General features: G+C 39.2%; 1 protein-coding gene across 5 annotated transcripts in view; it reads left to right on the top strand.

Annotated features, from left to right (window-relative positions):
- The first annotated feature begins 4,182 nt into the window (after nt 1-4,182).
- Nucleotides 4,183-21,731, top strand: part of OSMR (oncostatin M receptor) — a 32,445-nt gene continuing 14,896 nt past the window's right edge. Inside the window, exons 1-8 of one of the 5 annotated variants that reach the window (XM_090132218.1) lie at nt 4,184-4,357; nt 5,418-5,531; nt 6,300-6,424; nt 10,234-10,331; nt 14,719-14,879; nt 18,382-18,541; nt 20,052-20,327; nt 20,877-21,006. In XM_090132218.1, coding sequence (XP_089988344.1) covers nt 10,259-10,331; nt 14,719-14,879; nt 18,382-18,541; nt 20,052-20,327; nt 20,877-21,006 — 800 coding nt within the window. In that variant the 5' untranslated portion in view covers nt 4,184-4,357; nt 5,418-5,531; nt 6,300-6,424; nt 10,234-10,258. Of the gene's footprint in view, nt 4,358-5,386; nt 5,532-6,299; nt 6,425-8,510; nt 9,615-10,233; nt 10,332-14,718; nt 14,880-18,381; nt 18,542-20,051; nt 20,328-20,876; nt 21,007-21,731 lie in introns of those variants that run through there. The other 4 variants (XM_090132217.1, XM_031594536.2, XM_031594534.2 and 1 more) reach the window with 4 other exon arrangements.

Below are 21,731 nucleotides of genomic sequence, written 5' to 3'. Positions count from 1 at the left end.
TGCTTCTCTGTAAGAGATCCAAAATCTGTAGCAAGTCTCAAGGAGATTAAATGTCCTGACTGTTTTTCTACTTGGTATTAGAATCCTAATCAAACTCTTCTTTCTTAAAGCAGGTAATTTTTCTCTTCCTTGCCAAACATCAGCACATTTTCACTTTTTTACTCCAGGATTCCGGCCACAAGAATTTCTAGTGAGCACAACCCTACACTGTCTGAAGAGGTAGGCAGATGATGTGGACAAACACTTATTATCAGTCCCAGTCCGAAGAAAAACAGAAAAAACAAAGATACATGCAGAGGAGGATTTCTTCATGCCCTTGATTTTTTATCTGATGCATTTAATATTTCAAACAGCACTGCTGTGTATTTGCTAGTATTATATGTTCCATGGACTTGCTGCTTAAAATCCAAATTTTGGTTTGTTGCCACTTAACGTTTCTTACACAAGTTCAATGTAGGCTGATATATTATCCTAAATGATAATAATTTCCAAACTATCCTTTCTAAATCATAAGCTCAACACTTTTCACCTGAATGTTCCTACTAATGAAACTTGCTTACATCAGCATATGCATAAAGCAAAGCGAAACAAAACAATACAGCCCAACCCCCCCTCCCCCAAAAAAACTGGAAAAACAAGCAACAACAAAAATAACTTAATTAAGAGAGCTAACAGAAGGCAGACAACAGATACAGAAGTTTAGACAGCATTTTCTAGGTTCTGTCTGTACATTTTATCGATCTTAAGGAAACATCTGTTAGGTTATTGGAGAACTTCTGGGAACTCTGTAGAACTTCAGGATGCCTATGTCTGCCAGGAAGAGATAGCTCCAGTACTGTTTGACTTCCCAAGCCTAAGAACTTAGAAGGAATTCTTGTAGCTGTTCCTGATGAAAGGGTGGTTTAAGTTCTTTCTTCTAGCTGACTCTGAGACAGAGGATACTTGAAAGAGGCCTGTTCATGTTCTCCAATATACTACAGATATAAGAACTTGAATCATCGGCAGTACTGAAGGAAGGGGCAAGCAGCACCTGTGTGCATTGGGATGGGAAAGGGAGATTCTCAGGACAGCAAAGGCTAAAAATTTGGCTTAGAGGTGATGCCTAAGGGCACAGGTGCTCAGATGGTACCTTCTCAATCCTGCCATAGAAGGGAAGATGTGCCAGCCACAAGTGAAGAATTTTGAGGGTTAACATATACTCACATACCACTGGCGTCAACTAGAAGGAATCAGATTTTATGACCATGGGACACTTGTTGGGGAATGAGGACTACTGGAAGATAAGATCTGCCTGACTAAGAGTGGCAGTGATGAATGACAATGAAGTGAGGGAAGTGGTGGACTGGTTGGCAGCCACCCCAAGCTTATGCACACAAATGAGAAAGCTGAAAGGACAGCATTATGGGAGAAGATCTCATACTTTGAGAGGAAATTATCATGGCTGGATGCCCACCTGAAGTGATATTACACTAATGAACTAGGCACTGGGAATAAACAGGAGGCATAAGAAAGCCTTGTGTGCAGATGCAGGGCTATGGTAGTACCTTTAACCACCAGCAAAGATAGTCTAATAATGTAGCCAGATCTGTGCAGCCCTGTTCAAGGGAGATGCTGAGAAACAGAAGAAAGACCACTAAGGTACTAACATGGTAGCACATGGCCTGTAGCACATGAACTACAAGCCTGCTTCATTTCCCAAAGAAGAAGTGAAGGGAACACTCAAAGGCAGACTACAGCTATCTAAACAGCTGTTACAAAATGGACAAGCAACGTATCCTGGTAACTGCAAATGTCTCAAGAAGTGAGTCACAAATTTTCATCAGGGATGTTTAGGTTGGATACTAGGAAAAATATTTCAGGGGAAAAGAAAGGTCATGTCAGGTCACTTAGAAAGGTTCTGAAATTGTATTTATTGGAGGCTCTGAGGAATTATCGTCAAGGTGAAGTCCTGTTTTGAGTGGGAGGGTTCTGGCCCTTCTTGGTCAGTTTGCTTAGGTACTTTTAGCCAGGTGCAGACACTTTATAAAAAGAATATACATAATTCAAAATAAAGCAGTTAGCTATTGCATAACACACACACACAAACAAAGCTGGTGTTTTATGAGCTATTAGACTAAGCATTAGTATACTTGACACTTTTGTTTATGTCCTAAAGAAGCCTATACAGGGCAGGCAGGCATGAACAAGAAGGGAAAGGCTCATTTCCTGTGGCTCAATGGAAAGGATTCTCAGCATTGCACGGTTGCCACCTTCTACCAGCTCCTCAAAGATAATGATAAGATTCACTGATTCCCAGCTAATTCCTAGCTAGACTGACTAGCTTGACTAGCTTTCTTCTGGTGACTTTTCCTGTTAGGATTTTATACCTTTTTATGCTGGTACTTTCCTTCCAAAATTCTTCAGCTACCATTGATGTCATGCCAACAGCCTTTCTTCTTTCTTTCAGTCTGTACTTCCAACACTCATCTTTTTATAGTTGTTCTCACAACTCAGTCATACAAGTCTGGCTTAAGGTTACGCTGCTGACCTGTACACACATACACAGGCAACTGTGCCCCTGGGATGGTAGGTGATGGAACTCAGTGCTGCATTTCCTGAGAAAAAGGCTCAGGCTGGATTGATGTCTCTTTCAAGGCCTTCCCAAACTACATTTCTAAGATTCACTACACAAAGGTCTTCGACATCTAGTTTGGAACTTTTTGAAGACACTGTAACACTGACGTCACATTACACTTAGTTCACATGTGGATTTATTTTGGTTTTTTTTTTTTTGGTTTTTTTTTTTTTTTTCCTAGTTCCAGTTTCTTGCCTCAAATATGAAAAATCTGATATCTTTTGAAATACCTTATAATTATGATTTAAAGCTTTTAGGGTTTTAGGTGACTATTTCAGGAACGCTTTTCCTAGACAGCAGTAAGAAGCCTGTTCTGAAGTATGGTGCATTCAAAGGATAAACAACTACAACTACACTGCTAATTCTGGAATGCCTGGATTATATGGACAAGTGCGGAGAAGCAGCATCAGAGATTATCACTGCTACCGAAATAAAGAGTTGAGAGGCTGAAAATTTATAAGCCACAGCATGATCTGGAAGCTGTTGAGTACATCAGCAGATTTTTAACAGGTATCTCCAGCAAAAGTTAAGAGGAAACACTTTCTTACACAGACAAGGAGGGCTAAAAGCAGGGAATGATTCAACATTATCTTTAAAATAGCAAGTGCAAAGATTTTCAGCCCTTACATTAGAAGGACAAAAGGAGTCCAATTACACCCAAACAAAATTTTAAAATCCCTAGAACTAAGCTGTCTTAATTTATTCCCTTTACTTTTCATTATGTGATATGCCATTTTCCCCAGCAGACTTTTTAACATATGGACATCCATCCCATATAATGTTAATTGCACATTATTCAAATCCTACTCTCCCATATGAAAATGATAAACTTCCAGTAAGATTTCCTAATTATACTGTTAAAACACAGTTTAGGAAATAGAACTCATTGATATATTACAGTGATTTGCTAGTGAGAAGTGAGAGAAGGAACATGCCAAAAGATGGGCATCTTGTTATCAGACATCTGCGACTTGATTTTTCACTAAAACGACATAGTTATATGACCTCTCACGTACTCACTCCCCTACATCCTAAAAGAGCATTCAAAGGGAGCAGTAAATGTGTATATATAGAACTAGAGCCTCGAATAGGTAGGCAGGCAGTGCACGATGAGTAACCACTGACCGTCTAGGAAACATTCAGTTTGCATGACTCAACCTGCAGAGGAACTCCACGGAAGACATAGATGTAATTCTCCGGAATAATACTCCGAACAATAAAACCATTAGAGATCATTTGCTCGGCCACATCGTGAGAAAATGGAAAAGCTAGCTAGAGCAGCAGGGCGCTGCTCAGCAAGGGGAAGAACAAGGGAGTGAGGGAGGGAACACCTGGCGGACCGCAGTTGCGAAGGATCGGGGTGCTGAAGGCGGGCAGCCTCCGGTCTGGCCAACCAAACCCTTCTCGGTTCCGACTTCCGTCGGACGGCCGCTCCAGCCTGGCCGTGACAACCGGGGAGCCCCGGGAGCCCGGCGCTGGAGGAGCGGGGAGATGCGATAACGCTCTCCGGGAACGAGGCCAAGAGAGCCGGCCACGCTTCCCGGAGCGGGGAGGAAATTCCTGAGGCTCTCCTCACCCGTCCTCCGCGGGCTGCGGGAGGCACCGCCCCGCCCGGGAAAGGAGGGGCTGCCCGGGCCGCCCAGCGCTCCGCAGCCCTGACCCGCACCGAGCGGGGAGGCCGGCACGACGCGGCCGCCGGGGGAACGTCCCTCCCCGCTTCCTGAGACGGCTGCCGGGCTGCAGGTGAGTCGGGCCGGTCCGCCCGTGCCCCGTTTACCCGCCTGTCTCCCCGCGCCTTCGCTGCGGGGAGCTCCCGTCCCCTCTTGGGAAGCGCTCTGCGGAGCTCTTTTACTCCCCGTTGTGTTCCCCGCGGCGCCCGCCGGCATTCCCTGTCTGCCTCCCGCTTTTCCACCTCCGCTCCCACGGCCCCCCAGCGCCGGCCGTGCCCCCTGCCCGCCCCGCTGTCTGACCGCGGGCACGGCCGTGCCGGGCGGGGCTGCGCGCTTCGTCCCGCGGCGCTCCGTCCGTCCCCTGGATGGAGTCTGCCGAGTGCTGCCCCGTGCGGGTCCTGCGTTCTGTGGAGCGTGACGGTTCGGGATGCGACTTTCATCTCTCTTTTTACCTAAGTGTTTCGAGCCACGCTAGTTCCCGCAGGGTAACGCACGTTGTTCCTGCAGAACGAGGAGCGCGGTGCGGCTGTTGGTGCTGTGCCACCACGGGGTGCCACTCCTCCCCTCCTGCTCGTAGCGTTTACGTGTTGATGAGCACCGGCACTCCGACTTGCTCACTTTGCTGAGTGTTTCACATCTTTTATACCCCATTTTTGCACCCCTTAATTACTCTTTTTTGTTTGTTTGCTTCGATTCCAACCCTCGTGGGATCGAAAAATGCAGTGTTTTCCTGTTTTGGAAAAGCTCTTTAGAAAATCAAGAGCGCTCTCTCTCTGTTTAAACAAACGAAGAAGAAACCGGGAAGCAAAGCTATCCCTGAATAATCAATTAATTGCATGTGGATCAGAACTTAATTATGGAAAATCCTTTCTTCCACATGCAGCTTTTATAAATTCCTTTTTATCCTTTAAACAACAAGGATTTATTAGCAGCTTTCAATGTCTGTACGCAGCTGTAATTTCTGCTGTAAATTAGTGAAGTAGATGGAAATGATCTTTAATATTTCTTGGGAGGACAGAGGCTGTGCACAAGGACTAAAGGCAGTGCTGCTTTTCAATCTATCACCTGTTCTCTATTTTTTTTTTTTTTTTTTTTAATTCAGAATTGTTACAAATCATGTTTTGTATGAGCAGTGTGACATAATGCTGAAGAAAGCTGTTTAATTTCAAGATGCTTTGGCAGCTCCTTCTTTACCAAAACCTGCTGAGTGTCAGATGGTTTGACACTTCTCCCTTCTTCAAGGGCAAGTAAGTTACCCCAGCTGGATGACAGTTCCACACCACTCATTTGCAAGGGAAGATGTAATACTGGGAACTGCAGGAGTTAGAAGAGCAGCAATATGCTTCAGCCCAGGCTTTTTGTAGAAATCACTGGCTAAAGGCATTCCAGCTCATTTTGGCTTAGTTAGTTATTGGGCATGTAGTGTTGCCTGCTAAGAAACTGAATTGTATTTCCTGTCCTTGGTCTGTTTGTCTCTGAAGAAGAGGGAATAAGAATATGTGATGTAAAACATCATGTAAATCCATAGGATTGTTATTACTGTATTTACCTCACTGGTAAGAAGTTCTTTCTACATCTGATTTGCCTGATAATACCTATACTTTGGTGTCCCTGCGTAATACTGTCCTTCAGATGAATAAAATTTTCTGGATATTAGAAAAGCATTCAGGCTTTGGATCATTTGAGGATGTGGGTACAGCTGGCAGCTGTTTTAAGTAAGCAAAGGGTGCTGGAAAAGAACTGTATAAAGGGTGATTTGGAGATGCAACTTGAGGAAGATCGATACAAGGCGGATCAATTCGATCATGAACTAATGCTAAATATTCATAAGAGACACTGCAGCAGTATGTGCACCATATAGACCCAGCTCCCAGCCTCTGGCTCATGAATACCATGAGCCTCATGCTGAAGGAAGTTTCATTTGAAGTTTTATGCCTTTAAGAGTTTTGACAAAATGTTTATCTTGGCATACTTATCAGATGAATAACAGGAATTTCTTTTTCCTCATGCAATAGCAAATGCACTAGCCAGAAGAGGACTTATGCTGATCATCTATATTTCTGGAGAAGAAGCAGTTTACTTGAAGATATTTATTTAGACTATTTGAAAATTACAGAAAGAGAATTTATCTTTTCCCAAGGTAATGTGTTTCACTTTGATTTGTGTCTCTTGGAAATGCCACACATTCTATGGATCACAGACTCTACTTACTATATTAAAATGAAACTTAAAAACAAAACAAAAAAAAAACCCCACAAAAAAAATCCAACCCACTAACAGCAATGTTATGTATGTATTTGGGAAATGGGCCTGATTCCACCTTACTTTTTGGCTTGTATCTGTAATTTAAATTGAGTGATGTATTGCTAATTGTTTCTGCTTTTTTTTTTTCCTCCCTCATCTAAACATCTGCCAGACCTGGTGGTTCCTAGCTGAAAGCATTCATGTGACTGCCTTCACATAGCCCTCAGTTTAAGGGTTTGGAGGCAAAGCTATCTGGACCATTAGGCTTAAGGAGAGAGATTGACTCTGATGAGTTGATATCTGGTGAACATTTAGAATGATACTCCTTGGGAGTTGATATCTGAGCCAGTGCTGCTTAACATCTTTTTCAACACTCTGGACAAGGGAATACATCTTTAAATAGCGTACAGATTGCATGAAGTAGATGATAGCAATTCAAACTGTAACAGGCAAGAGTGTGAATTGTTGGGACCTCAACAACCTGGAAGAAATTAGCTGATAAATCTTGGGAAGTTTAGAAAAGATAAATGTAAAGTCCTGTTGGATGGAATAGGAGGGAATAGTGCAGCTGGGGAGCTGAGATGTCACACTGCCAAACAACCAGCAGTATATTTTTTGGTGAGGATGGCGATCTTACCTATGGGGCTATCTTAGCAAGACATATCCAGAAGGTTGAAGAGAGTACTATTTCCTTTTATTTGGTGCTTGTGAGATCACATCCACATTACTGTGTCCAGTATTTAGCTCCCATTACTAAGATGGGCAGACTAGGCTGAATCCAGAAGAAGGATGCCGTGAGGGCTTGGAGGCTGGAGCACATTGAGGAAGTGTATCTGAAACAGAAACATGTTTAGCCTTGAGGGGAGAAAGTTAGAAGCAGCTCTAACTGCCATCTTGCCTAACTAATGGGTAGTTACAGAGAAGAGAAAGCTAAGCCTTTTGCAAAATGATGAGAGGAACCTGATGCAAATTGTAACAAGGAAAATTCAGCTTGAACATACACAGAGGGTTGTTAAGAATGGGGAAAAGTTGTCAAGGGAAGGTGTGGCATGTCTGTCTTTGGAGCTCTTCAGAACTCACTTGAACAAACGGCCCTGTGATTCTAGAGAAAAGCTACTGCAATTTTATTTTTATTTTTTAAATTACAGAAGTATTCAAATTGCATGTCTGCTCTCCGTATTCAAAGTCACTGACATGAGACCTTCTTGTTCTTAACCTTGAGTTTGTGGACGCAAAACTCACAGGCCTTCCATCCTGAGGAATGGTAACAAAACATGATCTCTCAGGCTTTGAAAAATGTTGACAGTGATTCACTCTGAGATGAAGAACTGTGGCACATTGATGTGGTGCTCCTCAAAGTGCATCACTTCATATCTTTTCAGATTGACAAATAAACAACCAAACCATTCAGCAAAACAGTGATTGTGGTATTGCAACTTTTCCTGTGGCATCTGATACTAAAGTAATAGTTGTTGGAAGTATTGCTTTGCTCATTTTTGGTGATGAATTTAGGTACCTGAAAACATTCTCTGACTGTCTGACTCCATTTTCTGTTGTTGTTCAGTTGCTTTTAGTTTTGGCAAGGATGTTGTAAATCTAATATCATTTTGTTGTGCATTGCTTTTTTTTTTTAAAATGATTTATCACGTGTTTTCTGACTCTCTTTTAATCTTTTTAACTTAGACACATTCTAATTGATTGCATTATAAAAGTACTTAATTATTGATATTGCAAATAAGTGCTCGACCTTAGTTGGTGGTAATTGCAATACGTGATTAATTTGTTAGACATGATCAGGTGTCTCTGCATAAAGATTATTTAGATCAAAATAATGCTCCTACATTAGGAAATGCATTTTTAAAATAATGTTTCTTTTATTTGACTGTATTTGAAATTTTCTTTTGTTAGAGAATTTCAGTTTTTTCCCATGATAACTGGTTTAACAGCTGCACTTTATCACAATTCACTGTACAGTATTAAATAAGACTACTAGCATATTATGAAAGCATTTTAACTTTCTGATGGTCATTTATTATAATACACTGCCCATTAGCAGTGAACAGTAGTTGTATCACGTAGCAGTAAAAATGAGATAGAACAAACCATTAGAGAACTGATAGTGTATATGGCTGCAGAGAGGTAGTTAAATTAGACAGAAATTTCAGTACAGTAGCTGAGAGTACCTCTGTAGAGCAGAAAAGGCTTTGGACTTGTTTTCCAGATAAGTAGTAGTTTAAGCAAATAGCCTAGTATGTCATGACTGCCACAACACTTTCCCATTAGTTTTAATGTGTAAATGGTACAGCACAAGTAGATCACAGAAACACGGAATTGTAGGGGCTAGAAGGGACCTCTGGGAAAGGGTGTGCAAGATTTGGCTTTGTATTCATTTCCTATGATACAAAGTAAGAACAATGTACTGAAGTTTTATGAATCTGTAACCTAATCTACTTTGGAAAAACTTTCTACTTTCTTTCCTCCCACTTGCCATTCCACTGTACAGCAGAGAGCCCTCTACTGTGTTTATTTCAGACAAGGTATATCAAATTAGTTGACTTAAAAATGTGTAAAGATAGAATAACCGTGAAGATGTTGATTGCACTCAGTTCTTGAAACAGACTGCTATTTGAAACATGAATTAGACCTATGTTTTCAAAACTATGTTAATTATTCGTGTTAATTTTAGCATTATCCAAACACTTCTGAGGATAATTGCTACCTGGGCAAGAAAGAGTGCAGAAGCCTATGAATTAGGAAAGGCAACATTCACTTTATATCTGGGAGACTCCAGGTGAAGCATTTGGGCTCATGAGGAGAAAGCTACACAGCTCCAGGAACACACAGCACAGAATCTAGAAGTCAAAGATAACTCTGTCCTATAATACTGTTCCTGTTGTTTGGAGTCTTGTACCCTCTGTGCCTGAGTGCTTTTAACTGTGCCATTGCTGGATGTTTACCTATTCCTTCTGCAGGGGGGAATGTTGAAGTGGTGATGTGTTATGAAGTTTGACTTGTCAGTCTCACGGGACAGTGCTGAAATGTGCGAGTCAGAGTTTCATCCTTCTGCAGTTGGGAGTGTGGAATCTGTAAGCAGACTGCTATGTAAAGCTTGATGTTATTTGAGATGACAATTCTACTAGGTATAGAAGTTTCTAAGACTTTAACACAGGCATTTCAACTCCAGCCTGACTTTATCCTTCTCTATGCTATCCTCTGTACTGGAGAAGGATGAAACCATACCTGGTCAAGTCTGTAGGATTTATCATTCGAGCTGTAAGTGAAACAGAATCCACAATGCCTTTTGCACCTTGGTTGCCTTTTTCCTCTTTTAGGGTGGATCTCTATTATTTGTTTAAGGGGAAAATGAAAAATTAATCAGTCCAGACTCTAGTTTTAATATTCCTTAGGAAATCTGGTGGAAAAATTATAAAGATTTGTATGTTTTCCTTCTTCAGATTGAATTGAACTTTTAATGAGTGATATATTTTCCCCTACACTGTAAAAAGATCCTAAACAGCATGATTTTTTTTTTTTTTTTTTTTTTTTCCATTGTCCATTCTTTCCAAATGTCTCCTAACCTGCCTGAGTTGTTGTGTGGCTGGGTTCTCATTTGTTAATCTATTCTTAAATAAATTAATAACAATTATCTGACATACATTTATCCTAAAAGAAACACACAAATGGAAATGTTATATTTCTCAATAGATTGCGTGCAGGAAAAGGGAGATGAATGATGAATCACTTCGTGTTTCTGGCAGTATTGCTCCACTTGAGGACTTGGTGCACTGCATACTCACAGCAAGGTAAATATATTTTTTTTTCATTTGGAAGCTACAACATACGGAGCTTTGGACTTGCTCATGTGTAACTCTCCTGTGATTAAGCAGTGTTACACACTCAGTCAAGTTATTCTACTTCATAAAGAGATGAAGCAACATTTAAAATTACCTTCTGTAACCCCATCATGCAAAGTTGCCCTTTGAGTCAATCACTTGCAGTGCTATGAGGTCAGACTGTATTTGTAGATCTGCTCCCATTCTCTCATCTTGATCTATACTTTGTCACTTTCAAGTAATTTACTTATCTGAAAATGTTCACGATTTTCTATGTTTTTACTTTCATTTGTTCCATTTGTGAAAATGTCAGGACTTATTATGACTGTTTTCTGGTTGTGCCTTCAAATCCCAGGACCAGACTTTTATTCTCTTACTCTTCACGAATGCACCTCATACAAAGAAAAAAGTGTATACACATATTCTGAGGGAACATTGTTAAATATAATAAAACTTCCAGAAGACTGTGTATTTTAAAGTAAAGGAATTGCTTGCACTCTTGCTGCTGCCAGTAGCACTGGGCATGATGCTACTAAAAGAAAAATGAACAATTTTAATTGGCATATCTGTGACCACCATTAAGAGGCAGAACATAACAATAAATAGTCTTCATTATAGAAGTTTCATTGCACTAGCTATGGTGAAGGATAAAGGTTTTTTTTTAATTATTATTTTATTTATTTACTTATGTGGTACGAATGTACTTGGTACTATACTGAAGAAATAATGTATGCATTTCAGACTTTTTTCCTACCTCCTCTCTTCATCCTTGAAATTCATATTTTGCATGATTCTTTCACTCAGGGTGCTAGTTTCTTGATTTTGAGATTCTACTACCAATATCCTTTGAATGGCAGACATTTGCAATGCAGACAAGTCCAAACAGTTACTGCATCACAGTAGCCTAGTATAACTTGTTTTCACATGCAGTTGTTCAGGAGTAACAGTCTTTGCTGTTATTCATAAAGCTGTTCATGTAGTCTGAGTTACCTTTCAAGTAGAACAAGTCTTAAGATGCCCTTGTTGTTTAAAGTTCCTAGGAGGAGTAGGTTATAACTGTAAATGATACGAATATTTCTACATGAGTATATTATGCAACAGAAGTCTTTAATTCCCATGTTGTAACTCCGTTGTCTTTGAGATCTTGACCTCTAGAAGTAATCCTTAGCTATGTTGCTTCTGCTCTTTGTTGGTAAAGTATATGAGCCCCTACAACTAATACAGGTCTTCTTATTCCAGGCTCTGAGTAAAACAAAATTCTGTGAGTTCACAAATGACATATCACCTTTCTAGAAGAAGATAGAAAAGAGATATTTTATTTGTACAGATGGAGAAAATAGAGACAAGTGAGAGTTCTGTTTTTGTCATAGTAGTTAAGTATTGAGAAACAGGATGAGATTTTTAGCTTGGACAAAAAGAGTCAGAGAAGAAAGAAAAAATTCATCAAGTTCAACTGAAAAACTCAGTTAAAAAGACTGAAATGTATTTCTGGATAATTGAAATCCCTGTAAGGTTTACATTTCAAAATAATAAAACCTTTATGGAAAGTAATGAAAATGAGGTACTATATTAGCCCTGTGCTGATTAGTCAAATCCTATTTCAGTTAAGAAATCTACTTGTTTCTTTGTATTAACATGTAAACAGCATACATATGCATTGGGAATAAAATCCAGTCCTGAAGTCATGGAGCATGTTGTCATGTTGAGTCATTACGTGGTATGGCTTAATGATGAAGTAATATTACAGGCAAACAGCTGCTAACATGTGCATAGATGTAGATCCACCTTGAGCACTTTTCTACGGAGTTCTTCAGTTTCTGTGTTGTTCCTTGTCCCATTTGTAGAACTGAGAAATTGTTTCTGATTTGCCACTGGTAAATCTCACAAAACAGATGAAGGCTTAGCACAGTTTTGCAACTTTCTGGGTTCTGGTAAGATCTGAAATGAGTCATTTGCTTACTCTTTTTCTTTTCACTGTACATCCAGGATGGCAGTGTTTTCTGTATAGATGATGCTTGATCTGTTGTGAGGTTCAAGTTTACTCTGTGAAGGAGAACTAACAATTTTCCTAAGGAGGCTATCTGAAAAGACACAGGAAAGTGTAAAAAAAAAAAGAGGAGTCATTCTCTGAATGTTTGCTCACCTACAGTCCTGTCGTGTTTCTGCAAACTGTCTGGAAGGTCCAAATCCTTTTAGATTTACTTCTTTATGCAGGGATTAACTGTCTTCCCCTGTTCATTCATTACTATAGACCTAAAACGCAGGTATAGTAAGGATCCAGAGATTCAGATCAGCCACCAATTTTTGTACACAAAATGAATCCTCTCGAGGCTTTGCCTTGTGGTGCTTCAGTTAGCAGGGTGGTTAAGGTACGGGTAAAGCTGATGAAAAAATGAGCAATTAAGATTACATATAGCAGAAGAGTAACATTACTGCCAATTCCATAGCATAAAAGGGATTTTAACAGCCTTTATCTTGTTTTGGTGTTGAGAGTCTGGAGAATGTGAGAATATAAAATTGATCATTGTACCTCCTCTGACAAGCATTAGCTGTTCTGCTTCCACAGTTAACTGTATCATTCTTTGCATTGCTTTGGTTCTTCTGGCTCCCTGCCTGGTCAGTCATTGGCAGCATATCTAACAATATTTCTTTTTTTCCTGTAAGACCTAGAATTGCTATTCCCTCATCTTTTAGGGAAGTGAAACTTTTTTCCCAGGCCCTCAGCTTTGTTTACTCCATTCCAGGCATTAGCAAATCATCACAGTAGTTATGAAACTGATGGCCATTATTTATTTTTTTTTACTATTTTCCAATCAAAAGCAACTGTCAAGCAGCAAATCAATGATTGAAAGACAATGCCACAACTGTTGGAAAAGTAGAAAATTTATTTCTTTACATAAAATATTTTTGTAGTTACCTCACAGAAGTTCTGTCAAATCCTGCTGTCACTTGTTTTCATCTAATTTACATATATACATATATATGTATGTGTATTGCCTTGAAAACCCATAGGGGAAGAAGGTACTCACAAGATGATCTGTGGTTTTCAGCTAATTACTGCTCCTAGAAAAAAAATCTGCTGCTCAAGGAGATTTTTTTTTCCTGACAAATAAAAGGAGTTTAATCTCACTTTTAAAATGTAATTTATTCTGGGAGTCAAAGCCAGACCTACAAAGTCCATTTGCTTTAACTAACTCAATCTTCATAGGATCAAAGAATGAGAATTAGTGTAGATTTTCTGACTTAATTATTAGAAAGCTTTCTGGGTGTTGGAATTTCCTGAGATTCAGTCCCTGTGAATATATTGTGTTGTCGCTCTTCTCTAGACTGTAAGGAAAAGGATAAATATACTGATAAAGTAGCTAGTAAATTGAGAGCATAATGAAATTGAATAGCATACCCAAGACAATGGTGAGGGGGCTACTGAGGGCTATTGAATAGTTTTATGAACCCTGTGAGGCCGCACCTCGAGTACTGTGTCCAGTTCTGGGCCCCTCGCTGCAAGAAAGACGTTGAGGCCCTGGAGCGGGTTCAAAGTAGGGCAACAAAGCTGGTGAGGGGTCTGGAGCACAGGCATTATGAGGAGTGGCTGAGGGAGCTGGGATTGTTCAGCCTGGAGAAGACGAGGCTCAGGGGAGACCTTATTGCTCTCCATAACTACCTGCAGGGAGGTTGTGATGAGGAGCGGTTTGTCCTCTTCTCCCAGGCAACCTCTCCTATTGCTTCATATCTGCTTGAACAATACACTAAATGCAATTGATAGACACGAAAGAACACACCCTGACAAATTTGGAGAAAGATGCACAACCAAAATGGGTTTTGGGAAAGTTCTTAGCAGTGGCCTAATTCAATTTTTTCAACATTATGTTAATGGGATTAGAATGTTTCTTTTACAGTCTCATAGTTTATTTTACTGAACTTTATTTGTTATGTTCACTGTTGAGCAGTGGGAGAGCCATCATTGGAGATGGGAGCAGAGTTTGGTATGTCTTATGACTTGTTTGAAAAAACAGAATGGTTGAAGTTGGAAGGAACCTCATCTGCTGTAACCTCTGCTCAAGCAGGGACACCAAGAGCAGAACACCCAGGAGCATGTCCAGATGGGTTTTGAAGATCTCCCAGGAGAGTCCACAGCCCCTCTAGGCAATCTGTGCCAGTGTTCCATTATCTGCCCAGTCTGTAGTGCTTCCAGGTGTTGAAACTCTTCCAGTTTGGGCCCTCTCTTTGTTCCACTGCCTTGGCTTATGTCTCCCAGAAAAAGCTAGCGTGGAGATTCTTTGGTCTCTCATACTATACTCTTCAAAGGACTAAATAATACTTAAGCATTAATATTTTTGTGTATTTTTTGTGCTCCTAGAATCCCTTGTGTTTCCAGTAACATATCTTAATGTTCACAAGGATTTGGCTCTTCAACGTCTGCTTGTGGAATGGGATGTTGGCAAGTCAGCGCACAATGCTGAGCTGGTAATGTCTTTTGAAATACAAGTCCGTCGAGCAGATGAAGCTATTGTGTGGACAGTAAGTGCATTAAAAAAAGAAATAGCTATAGTAAATACTTGCAATATGAAAAAAGCTAAAGGATAATAAAATGTTCAAATGCATATGCAGATTGTCTTGCTGTACAGGTTTATGATTTACAGCAGAGTATTTGTAAAGCTGTAATAAAAGTACCTGCATATTTCAGTAGGTGCCAGACTTGGTCTAATGTTATGCCCAGATATTGTGAAAATAAAATTATCATTCAATTTAAGAGGTAATTTTTACCTGTAGAAGAATGTATATCGTTGCTGAGGGTCTGCAGTAGACAAGCTTAAAAGATCTGATTCTAAAACATTTTGTTTCCCTTCCAAGACACAAGTCCCACAGACAACCTCCAAGAAAAATACCATTTCACTTTAGAAGGCAGGTTTTTTGGTAATATAATAGCTAAGCATTACTGGAGACAAATTGCGCACGAGCTGTGAGTTGCTGCAACTCTTTTCATCTTACGAACCAGACAGGATTGCCTTAGCGTGACTGAGGCCTTTTAAGCCCAATATTTGGCCTTGTCAGCAATTACCATGTATCCAGCTTGTCCACTTTGAGAAGAAGGTGGTGGAATCTCCTTTGCCAAGTCCCTATTCTGCTAATTTTCTTTAGCACGTGAAACAGCAGGATTTTCTGAAGATGCTCGTTTATTATCACTCAAATTATTACTGCTTAGGTCTGCTTCTGACTTTTTCTGAGTCCTCGACTTTAGCGTGAGAACTTTTGTGTTCCAAGAAATTGCCTTTCCTTTGGATCTGATAAAATCTTTTGGGAATTTAACACATGTCTTCGGGATATTATAGCTTTTTATGAGTCATCTACTGATTGAACTGTAGAGGGATATGAAATACACATGTTAAGACTTAGTAAAACTGGAAAAACTATTCTAACTCATTTAAAGTTGCTATTTGTGAGAAAGGATATATAGCAGAAAAAGGCTTACTTCAGATCAGCCAGTTGGTAGTATTTTTTCTCTTATGTTTGAAGAAGCACATCGCTTTATGCAGTTCAGAAGATTTCAATAACTTTGATACGTGGGGTAGAATCTCATGAATAGATTTAACTTTCAAGTCAGAAACTGGGGTTTTATTACTCAAAATTATTGTGGTTACTTCTGGGGGGAGGGGAGGAACATTGAGGGTGTGGAGTTTGGACTATTCTTCCAACAAGTTATTAACTTACTGGAAGAAAGAATTAATTTTTTGAATCCAAGGACTGAGTTTATAATGTTACTCATAATAAATATGGTGTGGAAAATAAACAGGATATTTTGGATGTCACTGTCATGCAGGAATGTGACAGTGATTTTTTTCTGAAGACTTTTCTAATAAAAAAACTCTGCTTTGGTATAAGCAGACTCACATGCACAGTCCATGTAACTTTCAAAGCAGTGGCTGCAGTACTCAGTGCTGTAACTGAGAAATTAAATTTTAAAATATCCACAAAATTCATCTCCAAGAGGTGCTATTTTGAAACTGCAGGCGTTGCAGATAGAAAGCAGTAATAAAGAACAGTTCTCTAGTTGTTAGGGTGAGCCTGGGCTCCGAATCAGTTCATTGAATATGGATCTATATGCTGAGAGTGTGGTGTGATTACTCCAAGGAGAACTAAAATACATGTTGTGTTCCAAAATGTATTTATAATTACAAGCACTAATACGATCTTTGAGACATTTTTTCCCACCTTTCACTGGCAAAATATATTTTTCAAATATGAAAGCTAGTCCATAAGTAATGATGTTCCTAGACATTCATTGATGCATGTGGAACATTTACAGAGTGAATGGCAGCACTGTGAGGTTGTCAGTGGTGCTTTTCAGCAGTGGAAACAGTGACATGAAAGATAAGCCGTGTTCTGAATGGCCATGCACAGCTGTCACACCACAAAATGAAGGGTATCTTGATCAGCTCATCCGTGTGAATCAAAGGGTTACAGTCAAGGAACTTGTATATGGATATATACTATGTGCAAATTTGTCAAGGCCTACTGAATCAATGCAAAGCTGGAGGTGACAGTTTCCTGTCCTCATCGTTACTGGTGACAAGAGGTGGTGTCACCAACATGAGCCAAAATCAAAATGGCAGTCCATGGAGCGGCAACATAGGAATTCCCTATTGAAGAAAAAATTCAAGATGTAACAATTTAGTAAGTAAAGTGATGTGCACTGTCTTGTGGGGTAGCAATGGGTCGATCCATCTGGATTTCCTGGAGCTTGGACAGACCATCATCTCTTGACAACTACATTGTGATGCTGCCTGAGCCAAGGGATCAAACTACCAGAGTCAGACCAGAGAAGAAGATGACCTTTCTCTTGCAACATGATAACACAAGGCCCGGTACAATTTTGAAGACCATGGAACACGTTGCCAATCTTGTCTGCACTGTCCTACCATAACCACAATACAGATTTGACTTCCATCTGCTCAGAAAGATGAAAAATGTACTGTATGGGCAACATTTTCCTATCAAAGACATTGGCATAGAAACTCTGAAACAAAGAGTCAGCTCTGCTATTGCAGATTTTTATGAGTGTGGCATGAAAAATCTTGTTCATATAGCTAATGTGTTGAAAAATACATTTTGTAGCAGAGAATTTGCCTTATCAAATAGTGTTATTGTTCTCTTGATATCAGTTGTAGTTTCCAGGGAAATAAATACCAGGCATTACTTTCAGAGAGACCTACCTATGTGATAGTGCCCTGCTTAGTTTGAGTTGCAGTGCTGTGTATTAATATAGCCCATTCAGCTTCCAGGTGGTCTGTAGTATGTGTATGGTATGAAAAACTTATACAGTACCTTCTCTTAGAACACAGCAGAACATTTTATATTTGTTGCTGTGGGCTTGCATTTATACATTTCAATATAATAATGTTTGACAAGTTACAGAGAATTTTGCTCTGTTTTTGAACTTTGCATTATATGTTAGGTCATCCTTCTGTTATTATGGAGCTCTTAATACTTTTATATGTGCTCTTTCATATGCACAAGAAACATGCAGTACATGCACAATAGTCAAATATTTTGGAGAAATTTGTGGGTGTTTTCCTACTCTGATGCTGTTCATCAGAACCATAACAAGACAATACATGCATAATTCCCTACTGGCCAATGCAATTGTCTGTTGTAGTTCAGAGCCAAAGATACATAAGACAGTATAAGACAAGGTACATAGCTGGCATCAGTGTGTCTGCAGACTGATGTATTAGCAGGCACAAATAACTCACTGAAAGACCCTGAGGATTAACCTGTTTCTTGTGGAACATGTCCTGAGTCATAATTCTTTTGTTAAAATCAAGCAGTCTTGCCAGTGCCTCTGCCTTTCTGCCATTGCTAGTCCAGATTTGTAAGCCATTAGTTAACATGAGCAGCAGGTAGGATTTCAGAGACTCATCTTTCAAAAGCAGTTGAACCTGCTCTCTGCTTGGTCATACTTCTGAAGTGTCTAAATATTGCTGTGTTTTCAGTAATTTGCCTTACCAGCCTTCATTTGCAGGAGTTTCTTAATACCACACTCGATAAATCAGGAAAACCTCTTCGCTGGATGTGGGATTCAGACTTACCTTTGGAGTGTATGTCACATTCAGTGAGAATCAGGAGCAAAGCAGAAGCATCAAAAAACTGGAGTCAGTGGAGTCTGTGGGAGACTATCCAGGGTGAGCAAAACGAGCCTTTGCAATATTGGCTTTATTTTTCCAGTACAAAGTTAGATTTTAATTTTCTGGTGGCTTTAATGGTAAAGTCCAACTCAGGGGAAACAACGTCAAATTAAGAAACCATTCAATCTCTTTTTATCTCTGAGCACTAACCAACTCTTTTATTGCTGCCCTCCTTCTAATTTGCAGACTACCTTCGTAAGTTAATGGACAAAAAGTTTTAGGACTTTTCTTGCTCGTACATTAAAACAGTGTGGTACGTTGAGTAGTATGGCAGCTTGGATTTGAGTAGAAGTTGGCCTCCTTTCTTGATACAATATCTTGTATCAATAAGTCAGGGCCTTATTTTTAGAGTAGGCTTTCACCAGGTCAGACACAGCACTGGCACTGACTGAGGGCCAGGGGAGGAAGCGCTTAGTTGTGGTTGCTTCTTCATCTGATGCATCAACATTTTGTCTTGGGATCATAGCTTTGATTAGTTTTAAGGACACAGAAAGTGAGAAGTAAGTCAACTTCCTTTGTCACTTGGGAATGGGCTAATACTATAAACAAATGATACCAGAAAAAAAAGAAGCTTTTAATTTTGGATCATCATATGTCTTATTAAAGCAATTTGATTTCCAGAGAATTTGGTTTAAACAAAATGTACAGCTATTTTAGGAAAAAGATGATTTGTGTTTTTGTAAATAAATACTGTTCTTGCTTGGATCAACGAGGGTTTTTAGTTATGAGAGAAGTCCCTGGTAGTAAATCAGTATGTTTAGATTGTATGCAAATTGCCAATCTCCTTCACTTTATATAATGGAAGGTAAGATGAAAGAGTTTCTTTTTTATTCTCAGTAGTGAGATTTTTGTGATTTTATGTATTTAATTGAAATCAGGTAGGAAACATAAAGGCTTGTCATAAGCTGATCCTGCATTACAGACCTTATTCAGAACTTCCTGATTTTTAACCAGAGAGAAAATTTTATCCCCAACCCATGCAAAAGCCTGTGAGGTAGCTTAAATCCCACTGATTTTTGCCCCCATCAGCGATTCCAATGTTGAAAGCCATAGATACTCCATATCCCCTTACCAATCTGATTCATTCATTGTTGGCTTATCTTACTCGAACCTGTATAAGGTTCAGAGCATGTGGCTTTTTCAGTCCTCTGCTCAAAACCAAAAAGAGCAGGCATTTTGGCAGTAAATGTCAATCTGTTCATAGGTCCAGGAAGCAGAGTTCATCTGTGAAGGCAATTCTTGAATGCACTTTGCTTTGTTTTCACCCATGTGAAAGGCAGCAAGATGGATTTAGGCCTCTTAGGTTGTTTGTTGTGCTACATTAGAGTGAATGGGTTTATCAGAATGTACGTATGATTACATATCTAATTGATCTCTGATGGGGAAGAATATTAAATAAATGATCATGAGTGATAATTTAATAGCAAATTTTCATGTAAATGCTCTGTTATGTAAGGCTACTGCCATAAGAAAATTTTAAAATGGTTTGTTATGCATTAATTTACAGGTTTGGATACTTCAAACATCACTGAGCCAAAAATCTTTCCGGATGAAAAAATTATAGAGGAAGGCTTTGACATCAGTCTTTGTTGCATTGCAAGGAAAGGTCAAATCATAAAGGAATTTTTTTTAAATTCACCTATTCCTTATTTCAATCGCACAAACAGTCAAGTTGGACTTCTCATTGCAAAGAATGTGACATTTAAAGGAGTGCCTCACGTCCTGTGTAGAGAGTCTTGCCATGAAGAAAATTGCTTTGCACATGCAGTTTTCTTTGTGGGTAGTAAGTGAAGCCTTTCTTACAGTTATGTTTCCCTGTTCCTATTAAGTCAATAATGGTTGTGAGGGATGTGGGGAGAGAAAAAGATATCTTGTTGTAATTTGGCATTGTCCTCTTAGGTCTAGCCAAATTTCGATTAAACTCTGACTCAAGGTCTGTACGAATGCATGTAGAAAATATTACTAAGTGGAAAGCTTTGTTTTAAACATGTTTGGATTAATCTCATTAATGATATTAATAGAGCTGGTATAATATGTGGCGTTAAGTTTTGCATGGAAAGAAAAACAACAACAACACAACAATACAGGTTAAATTAATTAATGTATTAATGTAACAAAAAGTAATAATTGGATTGCAATTAATTTATGGTGCAATCCTGGTATCTCTGCAGAGTGATAACTGAATAAGTGTAATTGAAATAATGACATCTGTAGTAAAGCAGGCTTTATATGTATCCATCATTTCTAGTATGCTAATATATTGAGTTTATTGATATTTTTTTTTGCATTAACTGCCATGTTGTTGCTTTTCATGGTTATTCCCTTTGACAAGGACCACCTGATGTACCTCATGATTTTTCCTGCCAAACTCAGAACATGAGAGAAATAACATGTACCTGGGACCAAGGACGAGACACCTACCTTTATGGAAGTCACTCATCAAAATACAAGTTGTCTGAACAGTAAGTCCCCTCATTTCTAGCCTGATGTACAAAACAGATTCTTTCTGACCATCAAAATCTACAGAAGTGTTTTTATCCTTGTTGCAGTTAGCTGCTTGCCTCTTTATAACTCACTTATCAGCTTATTTAAGCTGTAACCTGTAACAAAGTTGTTGTTTCATTAGACCAGCTTCTGCTTGATAAAGCCTACTATAACAATTATTTGGTATTAATTTGTATGGATATTTTTAAATAGCTATAAAGATACCTGCAAGCAGAATATTTATAACTTACAAATAAAATCTAATTTATTGGATGATGCACACAACAGATAAGTAGGATTTAATGAACTTCTAGGTTGAATATCATTTTGTTCACAATCCGTGTTGACAGTAAAGCCTGTCAAAACTTCTGATTCCCAGCTAGGCACCAGTTAGCCTCATTAGATTCATTAGTTTTTTTCTTCAAGATTTTTGTAACTTTCCATTTCCTTCTTGAATTCTCAAGCTATCTCAACAATCCTACATCTGTCTATAATTTTAGTTTCTCTCTCTCTTTTTTTTTCCCCTCCTATTTTTAATCTCTCTGTAGATTTTCTCACAGCTTCTTCATACCAGTCTGGGTCAGGTTCTGTGGCAAATCAGACCCAGGCCCTGGCTTCTTGCTACAGAGGCATTTAAACTCACAGGAGAGGAAGGGAGGTGAGGCTTTAGGGCAAGGAAAACAAAGGGTTTGAAGAGAACTCA

Source organism: Phasianus colchicus, chromosome Z, assembly GCF_987193195.1.
Source record: "Phasianus colchicus chromosome Z, bPhaCol1.hap1.1, whole genome shotgun sequence".
NCBI classification, from domain to species: domain Eukaryota; kingdom Metazoa; phylum Chordata; class Aves; order Galliformes; family Phasianidae; genus Phasianus; species Phasianus colchicus.
The sequence above is the reverse complement of the archived record's forward strand: the minus strand, read 5'-3'. Positions and strand labels throughout refer to the sequence as shown.